The sequence below is a fragment of the Oryctolagus cuniculus genome, chromosome 4 (assembly GCF_964237555.1).
Source record: "Oryctolagus cuniculus chromosome 4, mOryCun1.1, whole genome shotgun sequence".
Taxonomy (NCBI): Eukaryota; Metazoa; Chordata; class Mammalia; order Lagomorpha; family Leporidae; genus Oryctolagus; species Oryctolagus cuniculus.
Genome location: NC_091435.1, coordinates 173,948,742 through 173,972,750, shown reverse-complemented (window position 1 = coordinate 173,972,750; position 24,009 = coordinate 173,948,742). Strand labels below are relative to the sequence as shown.

Sequence of the window (24,009 nt, the reverse complement as noted above, 5' to 3'; positions counted from 1 at the left end):
GTGCTTGGCCTCCCTCCCTTTCCTGCCCGTCTGTGCTTGGCCTCCCTCCCTTTGCTGCCCGTCTATGCTTGGCCTCCCTCTCTGCTGCCCGTCTATGCTTGGCCTCCCTCTCTTTGCTGCCCATCTGTGCTTGGCCTCCCTCTCTGCTGCCCGTCTATGCTTGGCCTCCCTCTCTTTGCTGCCCGTCTATGCTTGGCCTCCCTCTCTGCTGCCCATCTATGCTTGGCCTCCCTCTCTTTGCTGCCCGTCTATGCTTGGCCTCCCTCTCTGCTGCCCGTCTATGCTTGGCCTCCCTCTCTGCTGCCCGTCTGTGCTTGGCCTCCCTCTCTTTGCTGCCCGGATGCTGCTGTGATGCTGCCAAAACAAGCCAAGGAGCAATGCGGGCTGAGAGGGAAGGCAGAGGGAACGGGATCGTTGGCATCCTGCACCACAATCCCACCAGGATCAGCTGCTAACACTTGGGTTTTCGGTTGCCCGCAGCCAAACCTATTCCTAACTGATGCTAAAAATTCACTTGCCCTGCAGAGCAGGACAGGCTCACTAATCCTCAGACGCCTGAGTAAGAACCAGGCCGGTGGCCAGCACAGGGCATGGGAGCCAGGAAAGGAAGCCTTGGACCCTCTCGAAGTCTGACCTCAAAGGGGTGGCCGGACCACTCTGGCCAGCTGGCCGGCAGCAGACTGTGGCTGTGCGTGCCTGCTCTCTGCTAAACTCCCTGGGCATCTATTCAAGGCAATTTCAAACAGCGTGTAGAAAATGGAATTACCAGGTAAGTTCGCTTTGGTGCAAAGCATTTGAAATCCAGGCCTACAAGGAGTCTCCAAAGAGCTCACGGAAATGTGTGTTACGAAGAACCTACGCATGGATTTCGAAAACATTTTGCACCAAAAAAAAGTGTCTTTGGATTCCGTTGTGCACCGGCTTGCTGAAGTCCAACTGTCTACGCTGATTCCCCAGTGCAGATGCGTGCCGCAGGCGCTGGGAATTCACGCAGACTCCTGCAAGCCGCCCTCGGAACGTAACAACGCCAGTTCACGCCAAGCCCAGCGCCAAACACCCAGATCTCCCCGGACGCCCTGGCCGTGGCCACCCTGGCTTCCACTGGCATCTGCTAAGCACAGCCAGCACCCCTGGGTCCTCGGGCTACTGCAGCCTCCCTCTCGTCCCCAGAGGGTGCCCAGTGCCTGGGGCTTTACTCTTCCCCAAGGGGCCCCTCACTGGTGACTGATGTTGGTGTGAGGACAGACGTCTGGCCCCCTCGCAGGAGGGGGCAGGGCCTGTGCCTGGGGCTGTCCTGCCTCCCTGGGAGCGCATCTCTGGCCTGTGCACTGCCTCGGGGAAACCCAGCCCAGGTTCTCCTGGACTTTCACAAGCCTGCTGCTTGCTTTAGCCCAGGACTTTCTGCTTCGCGTGTTACGCTGCTCCAGGAAACAGACCAAAGAGCCGAGGCTCCTCCGTGTCCCTTACAGGCGGAAATCACTCAATCGCTGCTTTGCAGTTATTCAGAAAACAAGCAAAACAAAACCCCTGAGTTGCAGCACGTTTTCTGAAATCCCGGCGCAGACTCTGGGAGTCCTGTGGCTCTGGAATCGCCCTCGCCGAGTCCCGTGGAGACCACGCGGCATCACTTCTAGAGCTAAAACCCCGCCCTCCTTTCCAGCTCCCCGAATACGCAGGTGCAGCGCTTCCCGGCCTGAAGACGGGGGCCACACCGTGACGTGAGACGGGCGGACACGGGGCTTCTCCAGCACCTCTCGCTGCTCACCGCCCGGGGCGAGGGCCCAGCGTCCCTCTGCCCACCCTGGGGTCTCTCCGCTGAGCCAGGAAAGCCAGCACAGGGTCCCAGGTGGCGCAGGTCAGGGGTTCCGGGCGCGGGCTCAGGGCGTGGGCTGTAGCCTTCCCTGGAGCAGCTCAGAGGCCCCAGGGACTGGGAGTCACCTGTGGCAGGCGGAGGGGCTGCCCGGGACACCGGGCTGAGAGCCAGGCCCAGGCTGTCTGCCTGGCTCCGGGCAGGAAGTTCACGGGGAAGTCACCGGGGGCTGGGGGCACCGGATTAAAGACAGGAAGGGGGCGGCCAAGGCAGAGACTGATTGTTCTCGGGCCCTGATATCCACCCTCCGGCTGTCTTCAGAGGGGAGGCAGCAAGTCCATTCATCATCTTAATGGCTTGGCTGATGGACTGTGAACGTTAAGGCTTGCACTTCACTCGGGGCGACTATTAACTTGACAGACGGAACACAAGGAAGCTTCCTGCCGGGCGGCAGAGAGGAGCCGTCTCCCATTGCTCTCACACGGGGCCAGGGCGCAGGCGTCGGGCCCAGGCTTGGCTTCGTGGGGCCGCGGACGCGGTGGGCGCTGTCCGCTTGCACAGGTGCAGTTTCGGAGCGGAAGACTCAGCACAAAGGTGCCTGAGCCCCTCCGGCAACTCCTGTGCCTGCCAGCGCCCCAGGGCTCCATAGCCTGTCCAGACGCCTTGGTGGGTCGGGGGTTCAGATCCCAGCCCCGTCCCACATCAGGGCGCCTGGGGTGGGCTCCCGGCATTGGCTCCTAACCCCAGCTTCTTGCTAACGCAGATCCTGGGAAAAGTGGTGATGGCCCAGGTGATGGGCTTCTGTCACCCATGTGGGGGACCGCGCTGATCCAGTCCCCAGCTCCCAACTCCCACCCAGCCCAATGCGTTGCTGCAATCTGGGGAGCCAGCTCTCTCTGCCCCTCCAATAGAGAGAAAAAAAATCTTAAAAGTCAGTATCTGTAAGCCCCAAACTCCAATACTTAAGCGATGAATGAGGAACACCACCACAGAGTTATTAAAAGCAAAAACTGAGTTACAAAAGCCAGCACACACACACACACAAAATAAAAGCCAGCACAACCATTTAACTGACATGGCAGGCTTCAAAAAATTCGTGGAAATTTGCATTAACTTTTAATTCCATTTTCCCATGAACTCTGTATTTACTGGCATTTACTAAGCTTTACATAACTCCTCTTTTTTAAAATAAAGGCAATTCATTGAGTGCAAAAAGTAAGCTCAATAGCCAGCACCGAGGCTCACTAGGCTAATCCTCCACCTGCGGCGCCGGCACACCGGGTTCTAGTCCCAGTTGGGGCGCCGGATTCTGTCCCGGTTGCCCCTCTTCCAGGCCAGCCCTCTGCTGTGGCCCGGGAGTGCAGTGGAGGATGGCCCAAGTGCTTGGGTCCTGCACCCTATGGGAGACCAGGATAAGTACCTGGCTCCTGCCTTCGGATCAGCACGGTGCGCCGGCCGCGGCGGCCATTGGAGGGTGAACCAACGGCAAAGGAAGACCTTTCTCTCTGTCTCTCTCTCTCACTGTCCACTCTGCCTGTCAAAAAAAAAAAAAAAAAGTAAGCTCAATATAAAACTGCCTCTGTTTTCAACAGTATGCAGACAAACTCTCTCTCTCTCTCTCTCTCTCTCTCTCCCTCCCTCTCTCTCTCTTGCAATCCTGTTTTAAGACCATGAGTCTTGATCTTTTGGTCTTAAAAATGTTGACACTCACATTGTACAGCGTCTTGCAATCCTGCATCCCCTGGGCAGTTAATCTTGATCAGTGCGCAGAGGCGCCTAAGCTCTGACGAGACTACGCCCTGCTAAGCCCGCTAAGCCCATGGTGACGTGGGTACTCCGGGAGGAAGACGCGCGTGCCCCCAGCCTGCCCCAGCTGTGCTCCTGCCGCCGCCTGGCCTGAGCAGGCACCATCGCGCACACCATCACCATCAGCCGGGGACAGACCTGGATTCAGGATTCAACGGCAGGGTTTGCGCTGCGTGCAGGGAGCACTTGCCCATCGCAAGGCTGAAGATTCATAAGCAGGACCCTTCGGGCGCCTGCTGCCTGCAGGCACCGGGCATCCACGGAGCCTGTCCTGGAGCGCGGGGTGGGGGGAATCACGGGCCTTCCAGCATGGGGCTGCGCGTGCACCAGTGGCTCGGCGCGGGCTCCTTCAGTCCTCAGCACAGAGCCACTTCACAGGCGCGAGGCGCACACAGGAGCCCCCTGGTCCCCGGTCACCCTGACCTCAGGAAACAGCAGCAACGTCCAGTCTGCACCAGCCAGCGGCGCAGCCACGCGCCCCCCACTCCCCGCGCTGCACTTCTCTCGGAGAACATCCCAGCTGCAGCTCAGCTGCGCGTACTGTGGCCGCACAGCGCAGCCCCCCCCCCCCCAGCTCAGCCTCGGTTCCCGCGGCCACACAGCGCAGCCCCCCCCCCCCCCCCAGCTCAGCTGCGCGTACTGTGGCCGCACAGCGCAGCCCCCCCCCCCAGCTCAGCGATGCTTCCCGCGGCTGCACAGCGCAGCCCCCCCCACCCCGCCCCAGCTCAGCGATGCTTCCCGCGGCTGCACAGCACAGCCCCCCCCCCCCGGGCTCCCCACGACGTGTGCAAGACCCCAAGCTGAAGGTCCACAGACACTGCGGGGCGCTTGGCCTTCCTCACTCCCCATTCGCACACCTGCCCCAGCGCCACCTGCGGGAAGGACGTGAGAGACGAGAGAGACTAAGTTCCACCAGCAGCGCAGATCCACGCGAGAGGCAGGCAAGCCGGGCTGCCACATACGGAGCACAGCAGGCGGCTGCGGTCAGTGGACATGTTTTGTTTGGCTCAAACGACGTTCGGAAAACATCTTAATTAGCTGCCAAAGTCCCAAGGGTTCACGTGACAATGAGGATTGCTGTTTTTACTGAAGAACAAGGGATCTGACCACAGCGGCCCTCCCCGATGCTGCCGTGGGTGAGCTGAACTCGCCATCTGTCCACACCCTCCGCCATGTCCTACTGTCCCAGCCTTGCCCTCCTCACCCACTGAGGACGCGGCACTTACTGACCGAGAGGCGGAATTCTCTAGAACACTGTTCCTTCGCTGGCTACGCCGGCCTACTCCTGACGTCCACGATGGGAGAAAAAGCCCATTAATGCCAAATGATACCCCACGGAGTGGCACAGTCCCTGTGGAAACATCGCCTGTCCCAGCCCATGGGCGAAGCACGCAGGGCACGGGGCAGCCGCGGGGCGCCCGCCTTACCTTCTGCCACATGTTGATGAAGAAGAGCTCGCGGGAGACGTTGAAGGACACGTTGGCGTCGTAGGCGTCGTCCCCCAGGTTGGCGATGGAGACGTTCAGGGAGATGTTCCGCACAGCCCCCAGAGCCAGGTACGGGGTCTTTTCATCCACGCTGCGAGGAGAAGCAATCAGCATTTAGTCCCTGAGGCTGGCACTCAAGCAGTGTCAGGGCTGGAAGGAATGGGGGAAGGAATCGGGACCAGAGCTTCAAGTCCCAGGAGCCCCGCTGACCAGCCGCGTGGCCGGGGCGCGTCAGCTCCAGCGGGCCTCGGACGCAGGGTTCTGCCGTGTCTCGCCGGCCAGGCGGGAGGCCATGGGGTCCCATGGCTGGCGTGAGCCACACGCCACTCCACAGCCTACACAAGTAACTCGTGAACACATTAATTCTATTATTTCGGAGCACCTGTGACACGCCAGCCCCTGCTTCACACTCCGAGAAAACTGCAGAATTCTCACAGCTTCAGGAAGAGAGGAGCCACCTAACGAAGAAGCCAACAGAAAGGTCACACCGCAGCGAGAGCCGCTAGAGAGAAACCTGCAAAGTGCAGGGACAGACAGCACCCGGCCGGGAGGGCGTGGGTGCCGCGTAAGCCAACAGGGCAGCCTCGCTAGTGAGTGACCTCTCAGGAGCAACCCGGAGGAACGAGGGGACCAGCTACGTAGGTAGCTAACAGTGCAAAGGCCCGGGGGTGAGCATGTGCCTGGCACCCAAGAAGGGCAAGTGGGGGAGAATGGGAGACGCGGGTTTCCGGAGGTCAAGGGCGTGGGGGCCGACCCTGAGGGCCGTCGTGTGCTCTCCGAGTGGAGCCTGAGACAGGCAGGAGCCGACTTCCACCCCACGCCGCTGTGCGGTGGACGGGTGGGGAGTGCTCGGGGCAGGGCGGGGGGCGTGGCCAGGAGGTGTGGGCGGATGAAAGCGCAGACGGGGCGGGGGGGGGGGGGGGGGACAGCACAGAGGCTGCAGAAGAGACCAGTGCTGGGGGCTGGGGATGTTCCAGAAGCTGTGCCGACGGCGTTCGCTCCCGGCCTGGACGAGGCTGTCAGCAAAGAGCAGGCCAGGATGGCTCCAGGGTCTGGGGCGGGAGAGACCGTGGGGAGGGAAGGGCTGCCAGAGACAACCAGCGCCGAGCGGGCTCTGATGGGGACACTGGGGCAGGTGGACGCGTGAGGCCGCAGGTGCGGAAGGGTCTGGGCCAGAGCAGAGGTCTGGGAGGGAGCAGGGGAGCGAGTGTAGACTCCGGAGAGATTTCCCAGGAGCAGGAGGGGCTGGCGAGACCAGACGGTGTCCCCTCGGTCACGTTTCAGGGAAGCGGTGGCCAGCTTGTTAAACCGGCAGATGGGCCAGGACAAGAGGAGGAGTCAGAAGTGCCCTGGAGCCAGCCCTCCGGAGGTCGGAGGTCGCTGTGACCCTGGGAGATGCCTGAGGGCGGTGCCGCGGGCGCCTGCGGAGACGCAGGAGGACACTAAACCCAACAGCGGCGCAGACAGCTACTCGGGAGACTGCTGTGCAGGGGGGCCGGGGGCGGGCGGGGCTGCGGCGGGCAGAGGGCTCAGGGGAGGGCGTCTGTTAAAGGAGAATCATGGGGTTACGTGCACGCCACCTGTAAGGACCCACTAGAGAGGAAGCAATGAAGACAGGACAGGAGACGGGTGCCGGGCCAGCCCATGACCCACAGGATGGGAGATGGGCCCTGGGCTGGCCCAGTGACCCAAGGGATGGGAGATGGGCGCCGGGCCAGCCTGGTGACCCACAGGACGGGAGACGGGCCCTGGGCCGGCCTGGTGACCCACAGGACAGGTGATGGGCGCTGGGCCGGCCTGGTGACCCACAGGAAGGGAGACAGGCCCTGGGCAGGCCCAGTGACCCATGGGATGGGAGATGGGCCCTGGGCTGGCCTGGTGACCCATGGGACAGGTGATGGGCGCAGGGCCGGCCTGGTGACCCACAGGACGGGAGACGGGCCCTGGGCCGGCCTGGTGACCCACAGGACGGGAGACGGGCCCTGGGCCGGCCTGGTGACCCACAGGACAGGTGATGGGCCCTGGGCTGGCCTGGTGACCCACAGGAAGGGCATGGGGAGGAAGTGGCAGTGAAGGCAGGTGCAGATGCACACGTGGGCAGTGGTCTGACGGCCCGTAGCTGGAAGACAACAGAAGTAGGACTGTGGGTGTTTGAGGGGTAAGGGGATGCAGGGAGGCGGCAGCCCAGGAGACCAGGCTGAGGCTGACAAAGCGCACGTGAGCTTGGTGGTTACCACGTGGTGTGTGCTTTGGACAAAAGAAGTCCACGTGGGCGGCCGACGGGCGATCAGCAGGTGGAAGGTGTGATCGCAGAGGGGAGGCTGGCGCGGCCATGGCTGTTTCTGGCTGCCCGGTACCCCGACCCCTCCCTGTCCCGGGACTCCCAAGACGAGGTGGGAGAGGCAGCAAGCGCGCGACCCCTCCCTCCCCCCCTCTAGGTCACCAGGGTGTGGGTCACGAATCAGTACAATCGTGTGGTCTGAGGATGGTCCCATGGCCGTACCAGGGTGACGCACGCTCCCGCCTGGGGCTGTGAACTTTGAGGTCTGCGCAGAGACACAGGTGCCCTGAGATCACGTCAGTAGCTGCAGAGGAGGTGAGAGCCCAGGGGTGCAGCCGGACTCCCGTTTCCCGCCCAAGGTGGTTCTCTAGCCGCCTGTCTATGCTCGGAACTAGCCCGTATCCTCCCAACAACTCCCCTTCGTGCCTAAATGAACCAGCATATGTTCTTGTTGTTTACAGCCATTAACACAGCTAACACAGCATAACAGAGAATTATCCCGAATCTCAACAGGCCGCGGTGCTTTGAAATCTGAACTGGGGCGGGGGAATCACCGTCACCCACCCATGAAGCGAGGCCCTCGCGCTCCGGCAGGCCTGGCACGCCAACAAGAATAACATGTGCAGTGAGACATCGAGGGCCCTGCCTTGGGAGCGAGCGCTCCGAGAATCCAAGCAAGATGTGAAAAATTAGCTCAGAGCTCTGAGTTCCGAATTCTTGAACGGCCTCCAGCAAATGAAGACCCTGACCTTGGGCCAGGGTGGCCACGGCTTATTAGTGTTGGCCAGCGTCATTTTAAACAGTCAATGGGTTATTTCTGTCCTCCCGTTTGCCTCGGTCAGCATCGAGGAGGAATCCTGCGGCCTGGGGCTGAGACGGAGCTAACCCCGCTCCACCCCAGGAGGGCTGCGGAAGCACTGCCAGCGGCCCGGGCCCCCGGGCAGGCCCGCGGCTTCCGTGGAGTAAGCAGGCAACACAGAGCCTTTCCATGCCAGGGCTGCTCGCGTGCTCGGGGCCCTCTTCTCGCGTGTCAGCATCAGGGGACCAGCCCAGGGACATCTCAGCCTCCGTCACCCCCGGACTCAGGCCGCCGTCATCTGATCCTGCAGCAGGCTCATTCCTGGGTCTCAGAGCCGCGTGACTGAAACACGGGCACCTCGCAGGGCATGCTGGGAGCCCAGACTCCGTCAAAGCCTCCAAGTTGTTTTCATTCTTTCTCCACGGTTAAAAATCTATAACCAAAATAGTACATCTCCGCTTCCAAAGTTATTCTTAGAAATGGAACAGAAATGTGATTCTGCAGCGTGGTGCTGGGTCCCGTCGAACACGTTATCATCCTGCAGCCTCAGGGCCCTGGGAGGGTCCCGGTGAGAGTCCTGTCTGGGGAGCTGCAGGGGGCTAGGGTGACCGGCACGGTGCCTCCTGCACGTCAAAGCTCCGCCTCTCCACCACTGCCCACGGCGCCATGTCCGCCCTCCGTAAGACAAATCCTCCCGCCAGGAGCCCCCAGCCCCTGCGCTCCATCATGGTGGCTGGGGTCGTCCATTTATTCGCGTGGCTACTCGCCTAGGCGCTCCCTCTCCACTGGAACCCCAACACCAGCAGGCAGGAACTCTGGCCTGGTCGTACTCATCACTGAACTCCCGAGGCAGAGCTGTGCCCGGCACACACCTCTCAGGGACGCAATGCCTTGACAAGCAGAAAGACGGTTCTTCAACACCCAAGGAGGCACCTGCGGACTTCCTGGGCACAGAGACTCTGGCCTGACCATCTCAGACTGTCAGCCGCACTCAGCGGCTGGGCTCTCACAGCAGGTGTTCAGTGAATGAACCAATGACTGAGCGCAGTGACAGCCCCGCCCAGGCCACGAGCTGACCCTGCGCTTCCTACAGCGGAGGAGCTGGCCCTGGAGAGAGGACCTGCCCGCCCACGTGCCCACGCAGGGGCTGAGCTGGGGCCACCCGCTTCCTCTGGCGTGAAGGGGCCTGAGCCACGGCTGTTATACAAACCGGTCTCAGCCAGGAAGGCTCCGGCCCGAGTCTGAATGACGTCAGCAAAGAGGAGGACCTGATGGGGCTGCGGAAAGATGAAAACGGCCGGGCCTGGGAGTCTCGGGCCACACGTCCCACGGGTGCTCACCTGGTTATGGGAGAACAGTCTTCAGCTTCCGAGGAGGGCTCTCCCTGAGAGATGCCCCCACGAACCCTGACCTGCGTGTGCGGCCTCTCGAGGGGGGCTCGTCACCTCGCACAGGGGTCCTTGTGGTAAGAGTAAGACGCAGCTGTTACGATTCTGTTTCCACAGAGCTGATCTCGTAGCCCTCAGATGGCCTGCTGGAAACACAGTGCTCATCGGAGATTAAAGCTTCTGTCTTTTTTTTTTTTTTTTTTTTTTGACAGGCAGAGTGGACAGTGAGAGAGAGAGAGAGACAGAGAGAAAGGTCTTCCTTTGCCGTTGGTTCACTCTCCAATGGCCGCCGCGGCCGGAGCGCTGCGGCCGGCGCACCGCGCTGATCCGATGGCAGGAGCCAGGTGCTTTTCCTGGTCTCCCATGGGGTGCAGGGCCCAAGCACTTGGGCCATCCTCCACTGCCCTCCCGGGCCACATCAGAGAGCTGGCCTGGAAGAGGGGCAACCGGGACAGAATCTGGTGCCCTGACCGGGACTAGAACCCGGTGTGCCGGCGCCGCTAGGTGGAGGATTAGCCTAGTGAGCCGCGGCGCCGGCAAAGCTTCTGTCTTAACGTCTCCTGTGACAGCTGTTTTTCGAGGTGTCACTGTGTCTACACTTCAGCTGAGTACCAAATCCTTCACCACTTCAAACGTCAGGAGCCACCAGCTGCACCCTAAGCATCTCAGGAGAGCTTGTCCTCTGACCCCATTCCTCGCAAACACCACCACCCAAACCGCTTGTTGGGGACACGCAGTGCACCTCCTGTCAGTCGCACAAGCTGCTCCCAGAGGCCACCACGGCCACGTTTCCCCTTCCGCCAGCTGATTCCTTGTGAAGATTCTCCAGGGAGCTGCGCGGGGGCTGGCAGCTTCTCCCTTGGCTCAGTTAGATTCCCCTTCCATCTTCAAAAACTGGGATCTTGCTTAAATTTAAAAATAAAATTTATTTTCTTTTTGCTCCTGGCACGAATCTAGCCTGAATAAAGGAAGCTGACACCAGAGTGAGTGACGTGCACCCTAGTAACTGTGTCTGCACAGAACTTCTACCCCATCGTCCTGTCACCTCTCGACCACAGTACCTGTAATCACAACTAGGATAACTGCACAGGGCACCAAGTCCTGCCTTCCCCCTCCTTCTCCTCCCTCCCTGCCTCATTCCAGTCATGTATCCAAACATTCACAACTTGACTAAGATTTACTTATTTATTTGGACAGCAGAGAGGGATCTTGCATCCACTGGTTCGTTCCCCAAGTGGTCACACAGCCAGACCTGGGCCAGGCTGAAGCCAGGAGCCAGCAGCTTCACCTGGCTCCCCCACATGGGTGGCAGGGACCCAAGGACTTGGGCACCTTCTGCTGCCTTCCCAGGAGCACGAGCAGGAAGCGGGACTGGAAGTGGAGTGGGCAGGGTTCAAACCAGTGCTCCAGTATGGGACGCAGCATCAGACGGCAGCCTAGCTCACTGCGCCAACACTGGCCCTCGCTCACAACTTTCTGAGAACAATCATTCCCCAGTTCATTACCACGAGGACGGCTACTACTGCAAAAAAAAAACACGGGAACAAACCCCTCACACCTGGCAGCGGCCCTCAACCAAGATGGACAGGAACGGGTGCAGAAAGACCCCGGCTCCTGTGCCCACCCAGCGCGTGAGCTGGCTCCAAAGTCCAAGTTCTAGGCCTACGCTCAGCACTTTGTGGCTGATCTCGATTCCTCACACACACACACACACACACACACACACAACGTGAGCAGTGATTGCTTTACTGTCGCTCACAATCATATTTTGGGTGTACAGGATTAGGTACAGCCTATTTCAACAGTTTCACTTTACTTTTCAATGTGGCTACTACAAACTTCAAAATTGCACACACGGCTCGCATTGCATTTTTAGCAGTTGGGAATCTAGATACTCAAGGGATTCTATGTGTTTGACTTTTGACAGTATGATACGGCTGGTCTGTGACAGACCTTCGATGGATGTACTTAACCGTGCTATCGAAACTGCATGTGAGGCGGTGGTCTAGGGAAAAGACACTGCGTAAGACTGGGCAGTTAAACATCAGACTGACAACACCGAGCTTCCAACAGTCAGTGGCTTGTGAACGTCCTGATGCATGCTGTGAGATGCCAGGAAAGAACAGGCGCACAGCACGCGTGCGTTCCCTCCCAGACACTCAGTGTCCCACCACAACCTGACACGCACTCATCCCCTGGTCAGCGGCCTTGTGGGATGCACGTGATGGTGGCGGGGCAGGCCTGCCCGCAGACGCGGGGAACCAGGGCTGCCCCTCCGAGCTCCCCTCACACAACACAGCCTCCGCCCTGGGCCGCCCGCTCCAGCCTTCTGCTGACCCCTAGCCCGGCCAGCTCAAGATGCTCTCCTTTCTCCGTGTTCGAAGCTCAGCGCCACACCTGACCAGCCTGCTTCTCGGACAGGCTGCGCTGCCCTGCCCCGGCCCCTCCGTTCTCTCCTGGGTACTCGGGACCTGCAGCAGCTCCAGCTGATGTCCTCCCCGAGCTGGGACCAGGCCCACCCCGCCCCAGCACCTGTGCGGGTGTCTTTCTGCATTCAAACTCATTTGAAGAAGACATAAAGAGTAACGGTCTCCATTCATTCATTTCTGCTCTTCGTTTTCATTCCCTAACTTTAATAGGGTCTCTCTTCTCACAGTTTCAGGGACCCAAGTATTAAAGGGGCAACCCCAGAAATAAACGAGTTTAAAGTGGGACGCCGTCTGCACAGCGCAACGGAATCTCGCGTGCCACCCTGGTCCAGTCTCCGTCCAGTGTACAACACCGTGGGCCCTCCCCCCCGTCAGTCCCTTAGCTGCCTCGCAGCGCTTGCCTTCAAGTAACCCTGGTTTCCCTGAGTCCTGGCCCCAAAGCCAAAGAGAGCAGCACCGGCGATTCTATTCCAGGACATTCCTATGACTGTCCCACTCTGCTGCTCGTCATTACTGTTCACCTCTTCCTGAGCCCAGTTTAGGTTAAATTTGATCATAGGCACGCAAGGTAGAGGAAGAAACGTACACATGTAGGATTTGGTTCTTGATTTATTTATTTGAAATACAGAGCAATAGAGAGAGACGGAGAGAGGTCTCCCATCCACTGGTTCACTCCCCAAATAGCCACAATGGCAAAGGCTGACCCAGCCCAAAGCCTGGAGCTAGGAACTCCGTCTGAGTCTCCCACTTGGGTGGCAGGGCCCAGCTGCTTGGCCCATCTTCCGCTCCCTTCCCAGGTGCACTAGCGGGGAGCTGCATCAGAAGAGGGGCAGCGTTGAACTAGCGCTGGGGTGACTCACTGAGCCACACTGCCGGCCACGAGGGTTTAGCTCCACCCTGCTTCAGGCACCCACTGGGCACCGAGTGCCCAGGAATAAGGGGCACTAATGCAGCTGTAATGTTTATGTTGCTTGGGGCTAGCTTTGTGGCGCAGAGGGTTAAAGCACCAGCGTCCCACATGGGCACTGGTTCAAGTCCCAGCTGCACCAGTTCTGACCCAGCTCCCTGCTAATGCAGCAGGGACAGCAGCAGAGGGTGGTCCAAGTCCTTGGGCCCCTGCACCTACGTGGGAGACCCAGAAGGAGCTCCTGGCTCCCAGCTTCAGCCTGGCCCATCCCTGGCCATGGAGGCCATGTGGGGAAGTGAACCAGTGGATGGAACATCTGTGTGTGTGTGTGTGTGTGTGTGTGTATCTCCCTCTCTGGAACTCTTTCAAGTAAATAAAATAAGTAAATCTTTAAAGAACCATGTATATCGCTTACATCCTCAAATGCAACAAAACCAATCAGGCCGCCAGTAAGCAAGCACAGGGCGCTCAACACAAGCAGCTGCAGGTCTGTAGGCCTCCCATGGCACCACGCTACAGCCTCCCTCAGCCTGCTGCAGACCTCCTGTGTCACCACGCTACAGCCTCCCTCAGCCTGCTGCAGACCTCCCGTGTCACCACACTACAGCCTCCCTCAGCCTGCACACAGACCTCCCGTGTCACCACGCTACAGCCTCCCTCAGCCTGCACACAGACCTCCCGTGTCACCACGCTACAGCCTCCCTCAGCCTGCACACAGACCTCCCGTGTCACCACGCTACAGCCTCCCTCAGCCTGCTGCAGACCTCCCGTGTCACCACGCTACAGCCTCCCTCAGCCTGCTGCAGGCCTCCCGTGTCACCACGCTACAGCCTCCCTCAGCCTGCACACAGACCTCCCGTGTCACCACGCTACAGCCTCCCTCAGCCTGCTGCAGACCTCCCGTGTCACCACGCTACAGCCTCCCTCAGCCTGCACACAGACCTCCCGTGTCACCACACTACAGCCTCCCTCAGCCTGCTGCAGACCTCCCGTGTCACCACGCTACAACCTCCCTCAGCCTGCTGCAGACCCACGCGGTTCCTACAGCGAGGGGTCCCAGGGCCTCTGCAGGGGTCCTCAGCGCCAGCCCACGGGCGGCAGGGAAGCGGGTCCTGCGGCTGAGCTTCTGGCTTGAAAACCCACTCCTGTGACGCCAGAAATCCTCTCCCTCCACTCGTGTCGGTGCTGCAGGAGCGGCGCTGGCTGAGGCGCTCTGAACCGAACAGGGGGCTCCCTGCGGTATTCAGAGAACTGAGGCGACCATGTGCTGCCTCACCCCTGCTGACCCGGCCCGGCCCCAGCTCCGGGTCACTCAACAGCTCCTCGGGGTCAGAATCGCTGGGGGCCAACGCGGCAAGCCAGAGGGTGCCGCTGGCCTCTGCGTGTGGCTGTGAGAAGGAGCGCTGGTCCCCAGCCCAGGGAGGAATGCACATCTCATCAGCCCTGCCTCCAGAGTGCTCAGTGTTCAGGACATCTGGAAGAAATCAGGCTCATCCGCAGTAATGCCGGGATTAAGGACAAAGAACGCTTTGGGAGGCAGAGGAAATCCCACGACCTGTGGGCCATGGCAGGCCTGGTGTCATTTGACAGGAGTGACCCGGCCGCTGGGCACCGCTCCCGCTGCCCCACCTGGGCTCCTCGCCACCAGCAGCAGGACGCCGACCTGCGCACGCCGGGAGGGGGCAGCCACCCCGAGCGCTGCTCCCACGGCTGTACCTAGGCTCTTTGCCACCAGCAGCAGGACGCCGACCTGCGCCCCAGGAGCTGGCAGCCACCCCGAGCGCCAGGGTGGGCCCGTGATAGGTCAGGCTGCCAAGGCTGTGAGGTTTCCCTGCTTCTGGCTCGCCCAGGAACAAAGCACAGGGTGTGGACGGTCAGGAAAACACACTGAGGCTGCACCTTCGGGACTGGGCAGGGCAGGGAGACTGGCAGCTGGTGCCTCCTGGGTTCTGCACCTCTGGCCAGATACAGCCCCTGAAACCCTCTCAGGGCCAGTCTGAGTCGCCCACGGCCACCCCCGCGCCGGCTGGCCCTGCTCTGGGTGCAGCTCTGGGTTCCCGAGCTCTCAGAGCTGTGAAGTGGGTCTCACAGAGGCAGCGAGAACGTGTGCTTCCCGACTGGCACTACCCCAGACATCAGGAGGCACCCAGACAGGGAAACATGGCCTCCAGGGCTTCCAGGGCCAGATGGTTCTGGCCAGGACAAGGACAGCAGCCTACAGGGGAGCCCAGTTCTGGGCATCAGCCCAGCAGGCACGCTCTCTCACACATCCAGGAACACTGTTAGAACGCAGGTTTTTAACCTCTTTTTTTTTTTTTAAAAAAAAGACTTATTTATTTATTTGAAAGGCAGAGCAAGAGAGAGACAGACAGACAGACAGACAGACAAAGGGAGAGAGAAACCTTCCACCCACTGTTTTGCTCACCAACTGGCTGCAATGTGGGGGATGGGCCAGGCCAAAGACAGGCGCCCGGAACTCCATCCGGGTCTCCCGCGCGGTGGCAGGGGCCCAAGTCCACCCTCTGCTGCTTCCCTAGTGCATTGAAGCTAGATTGGAAGTGCACTCGCATGGCACTCCAATATGGGACGCTGGTGCCGGGGGCGGGGGGGAGGGGGGTCTAACCCGCTGTGCCGTAATGCCGGCCCCTTAACCAGTTTCTCTGCCACCAGATACCCTTGACAGCACAGGGAAGCAAATAAACCCTTTCTCCAAACAATGCAGAAAATGAACACTAGGATGACAAAGAAATTAATGATACAAAAGCACAGTGATCATTACATCAGACAGATGTGTGGTGTGGCAACCTGTCATTTTTAATAACCTATCAAAGAGTGAGATCTGGTGGGGAATCTAATTACAGCCGTGACTCTGTAGATGACAGTGTGAAATATCTGCAATTATTCTAACGCGACTCGGGAGTGCCAGTGGTTTCCATTTGTGACAGCACAGGTACCGCTACCGCGGCTGCTCTGTTGCCTACACCCGTAGCTGGACAAAATGCTCCGTTTCAGTTGAAGTCGGTGAGAGTAAAGATGTGGCTGTTCTCCTGTCCCCAGGGGTCTGGGCCCCGGGCTCAGCCCTCGGCACCAGGGGGACCTCAGTCCCCTGCACATCTGACAGAGCGGGAGGGGGCCGAGCAGGGCCATACATAAGGACTTCCCCCCCGCCAGCCCCATCTTCTACACCCGGAAGAAGATCACCAGACGTCCCCTGCTGGGGTGAGGCGGGGACCCGGCTGTGGGGCCTCCACCGTACAGACACCCGAAAGGGGCCGGCGCACCCAGCTGACTAAAGCAGTGCTACAGGCAACCCATATGGTGCTGGTTTGAGCCCCGGCTGCTCCACTTCCAACCCAGCTCCCTGCTAATGCACCTGGGAAAGTGGCAGAAGAAGGCCCGAGTGCTTGGGCCCCTGCACCCACGTAGGAGACCCGGAAGAAGCTGCTGGCTCCTGGCTGCAGCCTGGCCCAGTTTCGGCTGCTGCAGCCACCTGGGGAGTGAACCAGCAGAGGGAAGACCTCCTCTCTCTCTGTCTCTTCCTCTGTTAGGTGACGCCCGCAGAAGACCCATCCTCCTTCACTCCTGAAATGCGGGCAAAGGCCCCCGGCGCCTCCCCTTAGAGAACCCACGTCAGAGCAGTGGCAAACACTTGTTCTGAGAGAGGAGCTCACTCCACAAAGTTCCAGCCATGGAGCATCTTGCCTTTCTCTGAAAAATGAGCCACTGAGAAAACCAGTCCTGGGCCCAGAGATTCCAGAAACAGTGGCCACAAAGGCCAGCTGCTCCCAACCAGCAAACTTCTTTTGCATATTTTTTTTTTTTTTGACAGGCAGAGTGGACAGTGAGAGAGAGAGACGGAGAGAGAAAGGTCTTCCTTCCGTTGGTTCACCCACCAAATGGCTGCTACAGCCGGCACACTGCGCTGATCTGAAGCCAGGAGCCAGGTGCTTCTCCTGGTCTCCCATGGGGTGCAGGGCCCAAGCACTTGGGCCATCCTCCACTGCACTCCCGGGCCACAGCAGAGAGCTGGCCTGGAAGAGGGGCAACCGGGACAGAATCCGGCGCCACGACTGGGACTAGAACCGGGTATGCCGGTGCCGCAGGCGGAGGATTAGCCTAGTGAGCCGCAGCACCAGCCCTTTTGCATATTTTTAAGAGCTGACGCAAACAGTAAAAAAGAAAAAAAAATAGTAAATCGCATGGTTCATGTTCTGGCAAAAGCTTCCCAGGTTCCTGCCTGGCTCCCACTCGCCTCCTCTCATAAAACAGCAGTAATAGCAGTGATTTTACTTTGAGTAACCTGCTGATAGGCCAGCCACACTCAGTCAAATGGGGGGCTCTCCCAGGGGAGAAAACCCCACCTACACTCATTAAAGATGTGCTGACTCAGTGTGGGGACTGCCGCTCGCTCAGCAGAATAGGAGCCTGCGTCTGTGGAGGGAGAAGCAGTGGACAGGCCTGCAGATCAGGCAGCACCTGGGGAGGCTGGGAGTTTGACCTGAACTCTTGCAGACACTTAAACCGAAGGCCATAGGTGAAGGTAGTAAGAGATACTTAACCCAATTACGGTGTTTAGGAGGAGGGTCCAGTGGGAGGCCCTTGGCAGGTTAGTTGTCAAGACAGTTGGGTATAAAAGCCTGAGTCAGGTTCAGAACTGGGGCTTTCACACCGCTGGCTTTGTCCTGAAGGTCCCCTGACTTGGCACTGCTGGTCCAGAGCCAGCTGACATCTGACCCGGGAGCATCCAATGCCAAAGTTTGGGCAGAGAGCAGGATGGAGAACCAGCCATTCCCAGCTTTCAAGCTGCCCCACAGCAGGAGTGCCTGAGCAGACAGCCCGGCCGCCCTACACTCCCTACCTTCCTCACTACAAGAGCAGGTAACAGTGACCGCTCGGCACGGCTGAGAGGACTCAAGGAACAGTGGAGCTTAGTATACGCCAAGCACTCCTAGAAGCACTTAGCCATGAATTAACTCATCAAACATTTAACATCTCCTTACGAGGGTCTGTAACAATTTCTCCTCATTTTCAAAGAAGCAAACAGCACAGAGGTGTTGTGCACTTGCCCCAGGTGGAGCAGCTAAGATGCTGCTGGCCACTGTGCACACCACGCGCTCAGGGTACCCAGCGCATGGCAGGTGCGCAGCACCCATGGGCCCTTCCCCTCCTAGACAAGGCAACCTTCCCTTCTACCTGTGCTGCGCACTTGCCGACTCTGACCACTCGGACGCTTCTGAGCAGGGGGACAATTTGTTCCAGACTCGACAGCCCTCCAGGCGTGATGACCACCTCTGCAAGGGAGTCCTCCGTGCGTGGAGCTCCCCGCTGCCCAGACGCCTGGCTGTAGAAAACGCATTCTACTCACTCCCCACCCTGGTGAGAACAGCTTTACCACAACTACAACCAGAGAACAATCACACGTGACTACCAGATGCTCTATGCTCTTTTTCCTTATCTTAGCCACGTGTGGTGTTTTCTTAGGTACTCTGAGTATGCAGACAGACAGAACAGAGCTGCGTTCTTCTACAAATGGACTTTTCAGCCCTGTTTAACAGAGTGCAGAGAGCGTCATCCAGCTCCTGGACCTCTGGAAATGGTGTGCTTCTGAACGAGGCTGCAGCCCACTAGAGATCATGGTTTCTAAGGAAGAGCTGACTGCTCTAAGAGACAGCAGGTCTTCCAGAATTCACGCTCTCTGGAGAGAAAAAATAAAAACATCCTTGAGTCCTGGCCACAAATAGCACTTCCTGGCTTGACCCCTGGTCCCTGTGAGTGACCCAGTGACTCCCAGATGGCCGTCCCTCTGTCTTGATGAGACGGAAGCTCCCCGGTCTGCTGGGTGTTCAGCTGCCCCCGGTCACTTTCATGCCCACTGTTTCCGCAGGCTTTCCCTTAGCTGCAGCCGGAGATAACGTGAGAGCTGGGCTCCAGAGGGAACAGGAAGCATGGCGTTCACACGGCCCTTGTGAAGTCCTCTGGGCGGCCCCTGCAGGAGGCTGCCACGGCGTCTCTGGCATCGCTCTCAGGCCCAACCCCGCCAAGGCTGCTCCTGCCCTGAGATGGCGGCCACGGCCAGGGCAGGGGAACTGAGTGGGGGAGACAGGCTCAGGTTCTAGCCGGGACCTGCTGGGTCGGTGCGGCAGAGCACACGGCCCACACCGTCTCCAAGGGCTCCTTGAGCACGCCCAGCTGCACGGAGCAGGTCGGGGGCACCTCTGCTGGGGGCCACTGGCTGCAAGACGAGGTCCCGACTCCCGGGGGTGTGCCACGCTCCAGTGCCTCCCTCTATCTCCTGACGCCCCCTTCACTCAGACGCCTCGGTTCTTCATGGAGCCCCCCCCCCACGCCTGCTCTGCTCCCCCTCCACGCACAGTGCCCGAGTCCTCCCGCCCTGGAAGCTGCCCTGCACAGCCTGCCGCAGCCCACGCGCCTCTCTTGCAGCCTTACCAGGTGGCACCACCACCTCCCAAGCTGCTCCCCCCCAAACCGCACCCCAGGGGCGCAGGGCCTCCTCTGGCTCACTCTGTAGCCCAGTGCCCACCAGGACTTGCCTGGGCCCAACTACGGAGGAAGCTACCACCCAAGCAGGCACGAATAATCCAGAGTTCAATGGCGACCAAGCAGCTCCCCTCTGTCCAAGTCCCTGAGTCTCAGGCAGCCAGATGCAGAGCCGGGACTCCATGCTCAGGCGACAGGCCACGCCCCCTTCCGCACCCTGCACCTGGCTCTGCAGAGGGACCCGGCAAAGGTCTAGAGAAACCCAGCACGACTACAGTCGGGGTTTCGCCGCCACCTCCTCTCACCAGCGGTCAGCTGCACGGCCCCCGATGGCTCCCGGGGACAGCTACGGGACCCAGGTTACAATGAAGGTTCCTTCGAACCTCCAACCAAAAGGCTGCCGAGACACGAGGGGTCCTCTTGGGAAACGACTAACCCTAAGGAGGGGCCCTGAGCTTTGAGCCAAGGACACCACCTCTGAGGGTCAGACACCTCCGCCCCTAGGCTCCAGGTCTCGTGTGTGAGCTCCAGGAAGGCAGGACTACAAGGCCTAGTCAGGTCTAACTGAGTTGCTGTCTACTACCTAAACTCCTTGAACCCCCAGCACTCCCAGCCTCTAGGATCAGCATTCTGGGTTCAGAATTTCTGGGGTTTTTAGCCTCCACCTGTGAGACAGAACATGTGGCATTTGTCTTTCTGTGTATGGCTTATTTCACTAAACATGGAAACATGATGGCTTCCTGTTCCACCCACTCTCCTGCGAGTGACAGGGTTTTATTCCTTTATGACTGAACAGTACTGTGTGTGTGTGCACGCACACCGTGTTTCCCTTAGTCACCTGATGATGGACCCCCGGGTCGAGTCTCTGTCTTGGCTTTTAAGAACAGTGCTGGCCGGCGCCATGGCTCACTAGGCTAATTCTCCGCCTAGCGGCGCTGGCACACCGGGTTCTAGTCCCGGTCGGGGAGCCCGATTCTGTCCCGGTTGCCCCTCTTCCAGGCCAGCTCTCTGCTGTGGCCCGGGAGTGCAGTGCAGGATGGCCCAAGTGCTTGGGCCCTGCACCCCATGGGAGACCAGGAGAAGCACCTGGCTCCTGCCATCAGATCAGCGCAGTGCGCCGGCCGCAGCATGCCAGCCGCGGCGGCCATTGGAGGGTGAACCAACAGCAAAGAAAGACCTTTCTCTCTGTCTCTCTCTCTCACTGTCCACTCAGCCTGTAAAAAAAAAAAAAGAAGAACAGTGCTGTATTCAACGTGGGAAAATAGCTATCTCTTTGAAACAGAGATCTAATATCTTTTGGATGTACACCCAGTAGTGGGGTTTCCGGATCATATGGCAGCTCTATTCCCAGTTTTTCAATATCTCCATACTGTTTTTCCTAGTGGCTATACCAATTCACATCCCACCAACAGTGTCTAAGAGCTCTCTTTGGGGCCAGTGTTATGGCATAGTGGGTAGAGCCATCACCTGTGACACATGTCCCAGCTGCTCCACCTCCAATCAAGCTCCCTGCTAATGGCCTGGAAAAAGCAATGGAAGATGGCCCAGGTGCGGGGGCCCCTGCCACCCAAGTGGGAGACCTGGAAGAAGCTCTTGGCTCCTGACTTTAGCCCGGCCCAGCCCCGGCCATTGTGGCCGGCTGGGGAGTGAGCCAGCGGATGGAAGGCCTCTTTCTCGCTCTGTAACCCTGACTTCCAAATCAATCAATCAGTCTTAGAATCAGAGTTCCCTTCGCTCCGCTTCCTCACTAGCACCTGTTCTTTGGCTTTCTGATAGCGTCCCAGCAGGGGAGAGGGGCTCGCGTTGTGATTTGGGTTGCGTTTTCCTGATGGCTAGCGACCCTGAGCGTTTTCTCCTGTATTTGTCGGGCATCTCTTTTTCTTCTGAGAGCTGTCTGTTCGGGGCCTTTGCCCATTTTGGTGGCAATAGCGAGCTGGTACGGACGGGGTCTGCCCTTGGCCACCACACTGGCTGTTCTAGCACCACTGACCACCGGCCCACACCGCAGAACTGGTGCTGCCCACACTGTCGAGAGCCCAGACCGGGGCAGTGGAGACGGCGTTAGCCCGAGGGACCTTGCGGGCCATGAGCTTTGAATTTTACATCTTAATACACACGGGGCACAATTCAACAGAAGCAGACGCGCCAGCTGCTAATGGCCTGCAAGACACCAGGACGTTCCCGACTTAATATTTAACCTTGGACCAAGCCAACATCTTCCCACGGCACAAAGCTTTCTGCAGCCCAAGATAAGTTCCCAGGACTTAAAGTCTGCCTCAGGACAAAACACATCCATGTAGTTTTGCTTTTTGTTGCTTTTTCCCTCCAACACATTTTGAAAGACCTAGTTAAAATAAGCAACACTCTGATAATTTATGAAGCTGCCTTAAAAATGGTTTCTTTCATACGCCCAGGAGGCCCTTCTTAATAAGTCCAATACCCTCTCCAAGAGTTTTAAGTAATTTTGTAAGTTCAACAAGACATGGGCTACTTTAGCCCACCATTCTTTCCCAGAGGAAAAGTGATGCTAATTAGTATCTGAGCGGTTGGACAGCGTGTGTGTGTGTGTGTGTGTGTGTGTGTGTCTGCGTGAGAGAGAGAGAGAGAGACAGACAGACAGACAGACAGACAAGGGATGTCTCCTTCCCCCAGTAAACTCGAACAGAGGACAAGGCATCTTGGTGCTACTCCGCACTGGCTCATCCCAAGGAGCCATGGCCTAGTGTCGCCCAAGGCTCACCACGGGGGCCTCCTGTCTTCCCATGGACGCGGCTCTCTCACAGTTACAGGTCACAGACACGATGGCTCTTTCTAGAACAGCATGCAACCTGATGACTGTCTTGAGAAACGGTAATGGAGCCACAGGAGGGTTTCTGGCCCGAGGCTACAACAATCGTTCAGAAAGGCTCTCCGCCACGTGCAACGCTAGTCAGGGCCAGCCGACGGCCTCCGCCCCAGCGGGCTGAGATCAAGGTTGACACGGAGGAAACGGCGGGGCCTGCACAGCTCACCGCTCGCCCGGGGCAGCTGCGGGCCAGGCAGGAAGCCCTGAAATAATAGAGTGGCCGTCTGTTCACCAGGCTCGGGACGGCCCGCTCCGCCCTGGCCTCCCGTGCTCGCTCGCGCGCTCTCTCTCTCTCTCTCTCTCACACACACACACACACACACACACACACAGACTTGTTGGAGCAGGTACCATGGTGCAGAGGCGGCGAGGGGGAGGTCTTAGGCAATTGTCCCCAAAGGCCAGACACTGACAATTTCACACACCAGCACTCACACAACCTGGAAACCCCAGCTACGTGGCGCGACCGTGGAACTGCAAACGAAGCCAAAACCCAAGCGATGCCACCCAAGTGACCGCCGTTGCTACATCACTCTGCCGGAGCCGTGTTGTCAACCACAGACATCATAGCCGTCATCATCGCCACCACCGGCGCCGCGGGCTCTCGTCCGTGGGGGCTCCGCTCTCAGGGCGGGGCCTGGTGTCAAGACGAGGCAGCTTTGCCGGGGGCGTGGGGAAGGGCACGGCACGTACCTGGACAGCAGCAGCTTGCCCCGCAGCTGCAGGTCGGCGGCGCACTCCTCAGAGCGGCAATTTCTCTCAAACACAGTCTGAGGGAGAGAGACAAGAGGAGGGTTGGACGAGGCTTTGATGGCAAAGGAGCAAACAACAAGCCCTCCCTCCTTGCAAACCAAGGCGCGCTGCCCCCCCCCCCCGGGCCCCACTCTGAGAAGCCAGCTCCCCGGCACAGCGAGGGCCCCCCGGCACAGCGAGGGCTCCCCGGCACAGCGAGGGCCCCCCGGCACGGCGAGGGCCCCCCGGCACGGCGAGGGCCCCCCGGCACGGCGAGGGCTCCCCGGCACGGCGAGGGCCCCCCCAGCACAGCGAGGGCTCCTCAGAGCTGGGCTCCACCGAGCTGGCCTTTCTGGGTGGACGGCCGTCAGGCTCATCTTGGAGTGTACTGCAGGGCTTCTACAGGCGCCGTGTTTCCAGACTCGTGCCTGGTGGGTGCCCCTTCCGGCCTGAGACGCTCTCAAGTGTACATCACCCATCAGCGCGACTGAGCAAACCCTGAGTAGATTCCAGTTAGGCCGTTTAGCCCCGAAGATCTGTGTCTGAGATAGGGGACCTACGGGATTTCCAGTCCCAACTGGAACAGGGAAGAGTCGCAGGCCACGAGGCCAAGGGCGACACCCCAGCAGGCCATGGGCTCTTGTTTCCTGAGGAGCAGCAGCCCCCAGCAGGGACACATGGCCCGTTCTCTGCCCAGACGGCCCCACAGCCACAGCTCCACCCAGGGCTGGGCCCGCTGCCTGCCGTGCCAGCCAGAGCCCACATCCATCCGGAGAGCTCCCAGTGAGTGCTGCGGCGCCGGCTGCCCAGGGAAGCAGGAGCAGCTACGCAGAAGGGGCCGCAGCCTTCTTCTCTCTGGGCTCCTGGGGGGCCGGCTGGCCTCTCCGCGGGCCCACGGCTCCCTGGGATCCAGCGGCCCGAGACGTCTCTCGGTTGCGGGATGGCTTTGATCGCCGGAGTGCGCACTGGAGGAGAGTCATTGCCATCTCTGCTGTAATGCACTCGGCGTTAAACCAGCCCCTGCTGG

General features: G+C 59.5%; 1 protein-coding gene across 1 annotated transcript in view; it reads right to left on the bottom strand.

The window, feature by feature from the left end:
* The window catches only part of ITGA9 (integrin subunit alpha 9), a 305,530-nt gene that overhangs the window by 93,029 nt on the left and 188,492 nt on the right, over positions 1-24,009 (bottom strand). Inside the window, exons 17-18 of the mRNA XM_070073006.1 lie at positions 22,944-23,020; positions 5,044-5,194 (exon numbers count right to left, since the gene is read on the bottom strand). Of these exons, the coding sequence (XP_069929107.1) occupies positions 5,044-5,194; positions 22,944-23,020 (228 nt within the window). The remainder of the gene's footprint in view (positions 1-5,043; positions 5,195-22,943; positions 23,021-24,009) is intronic.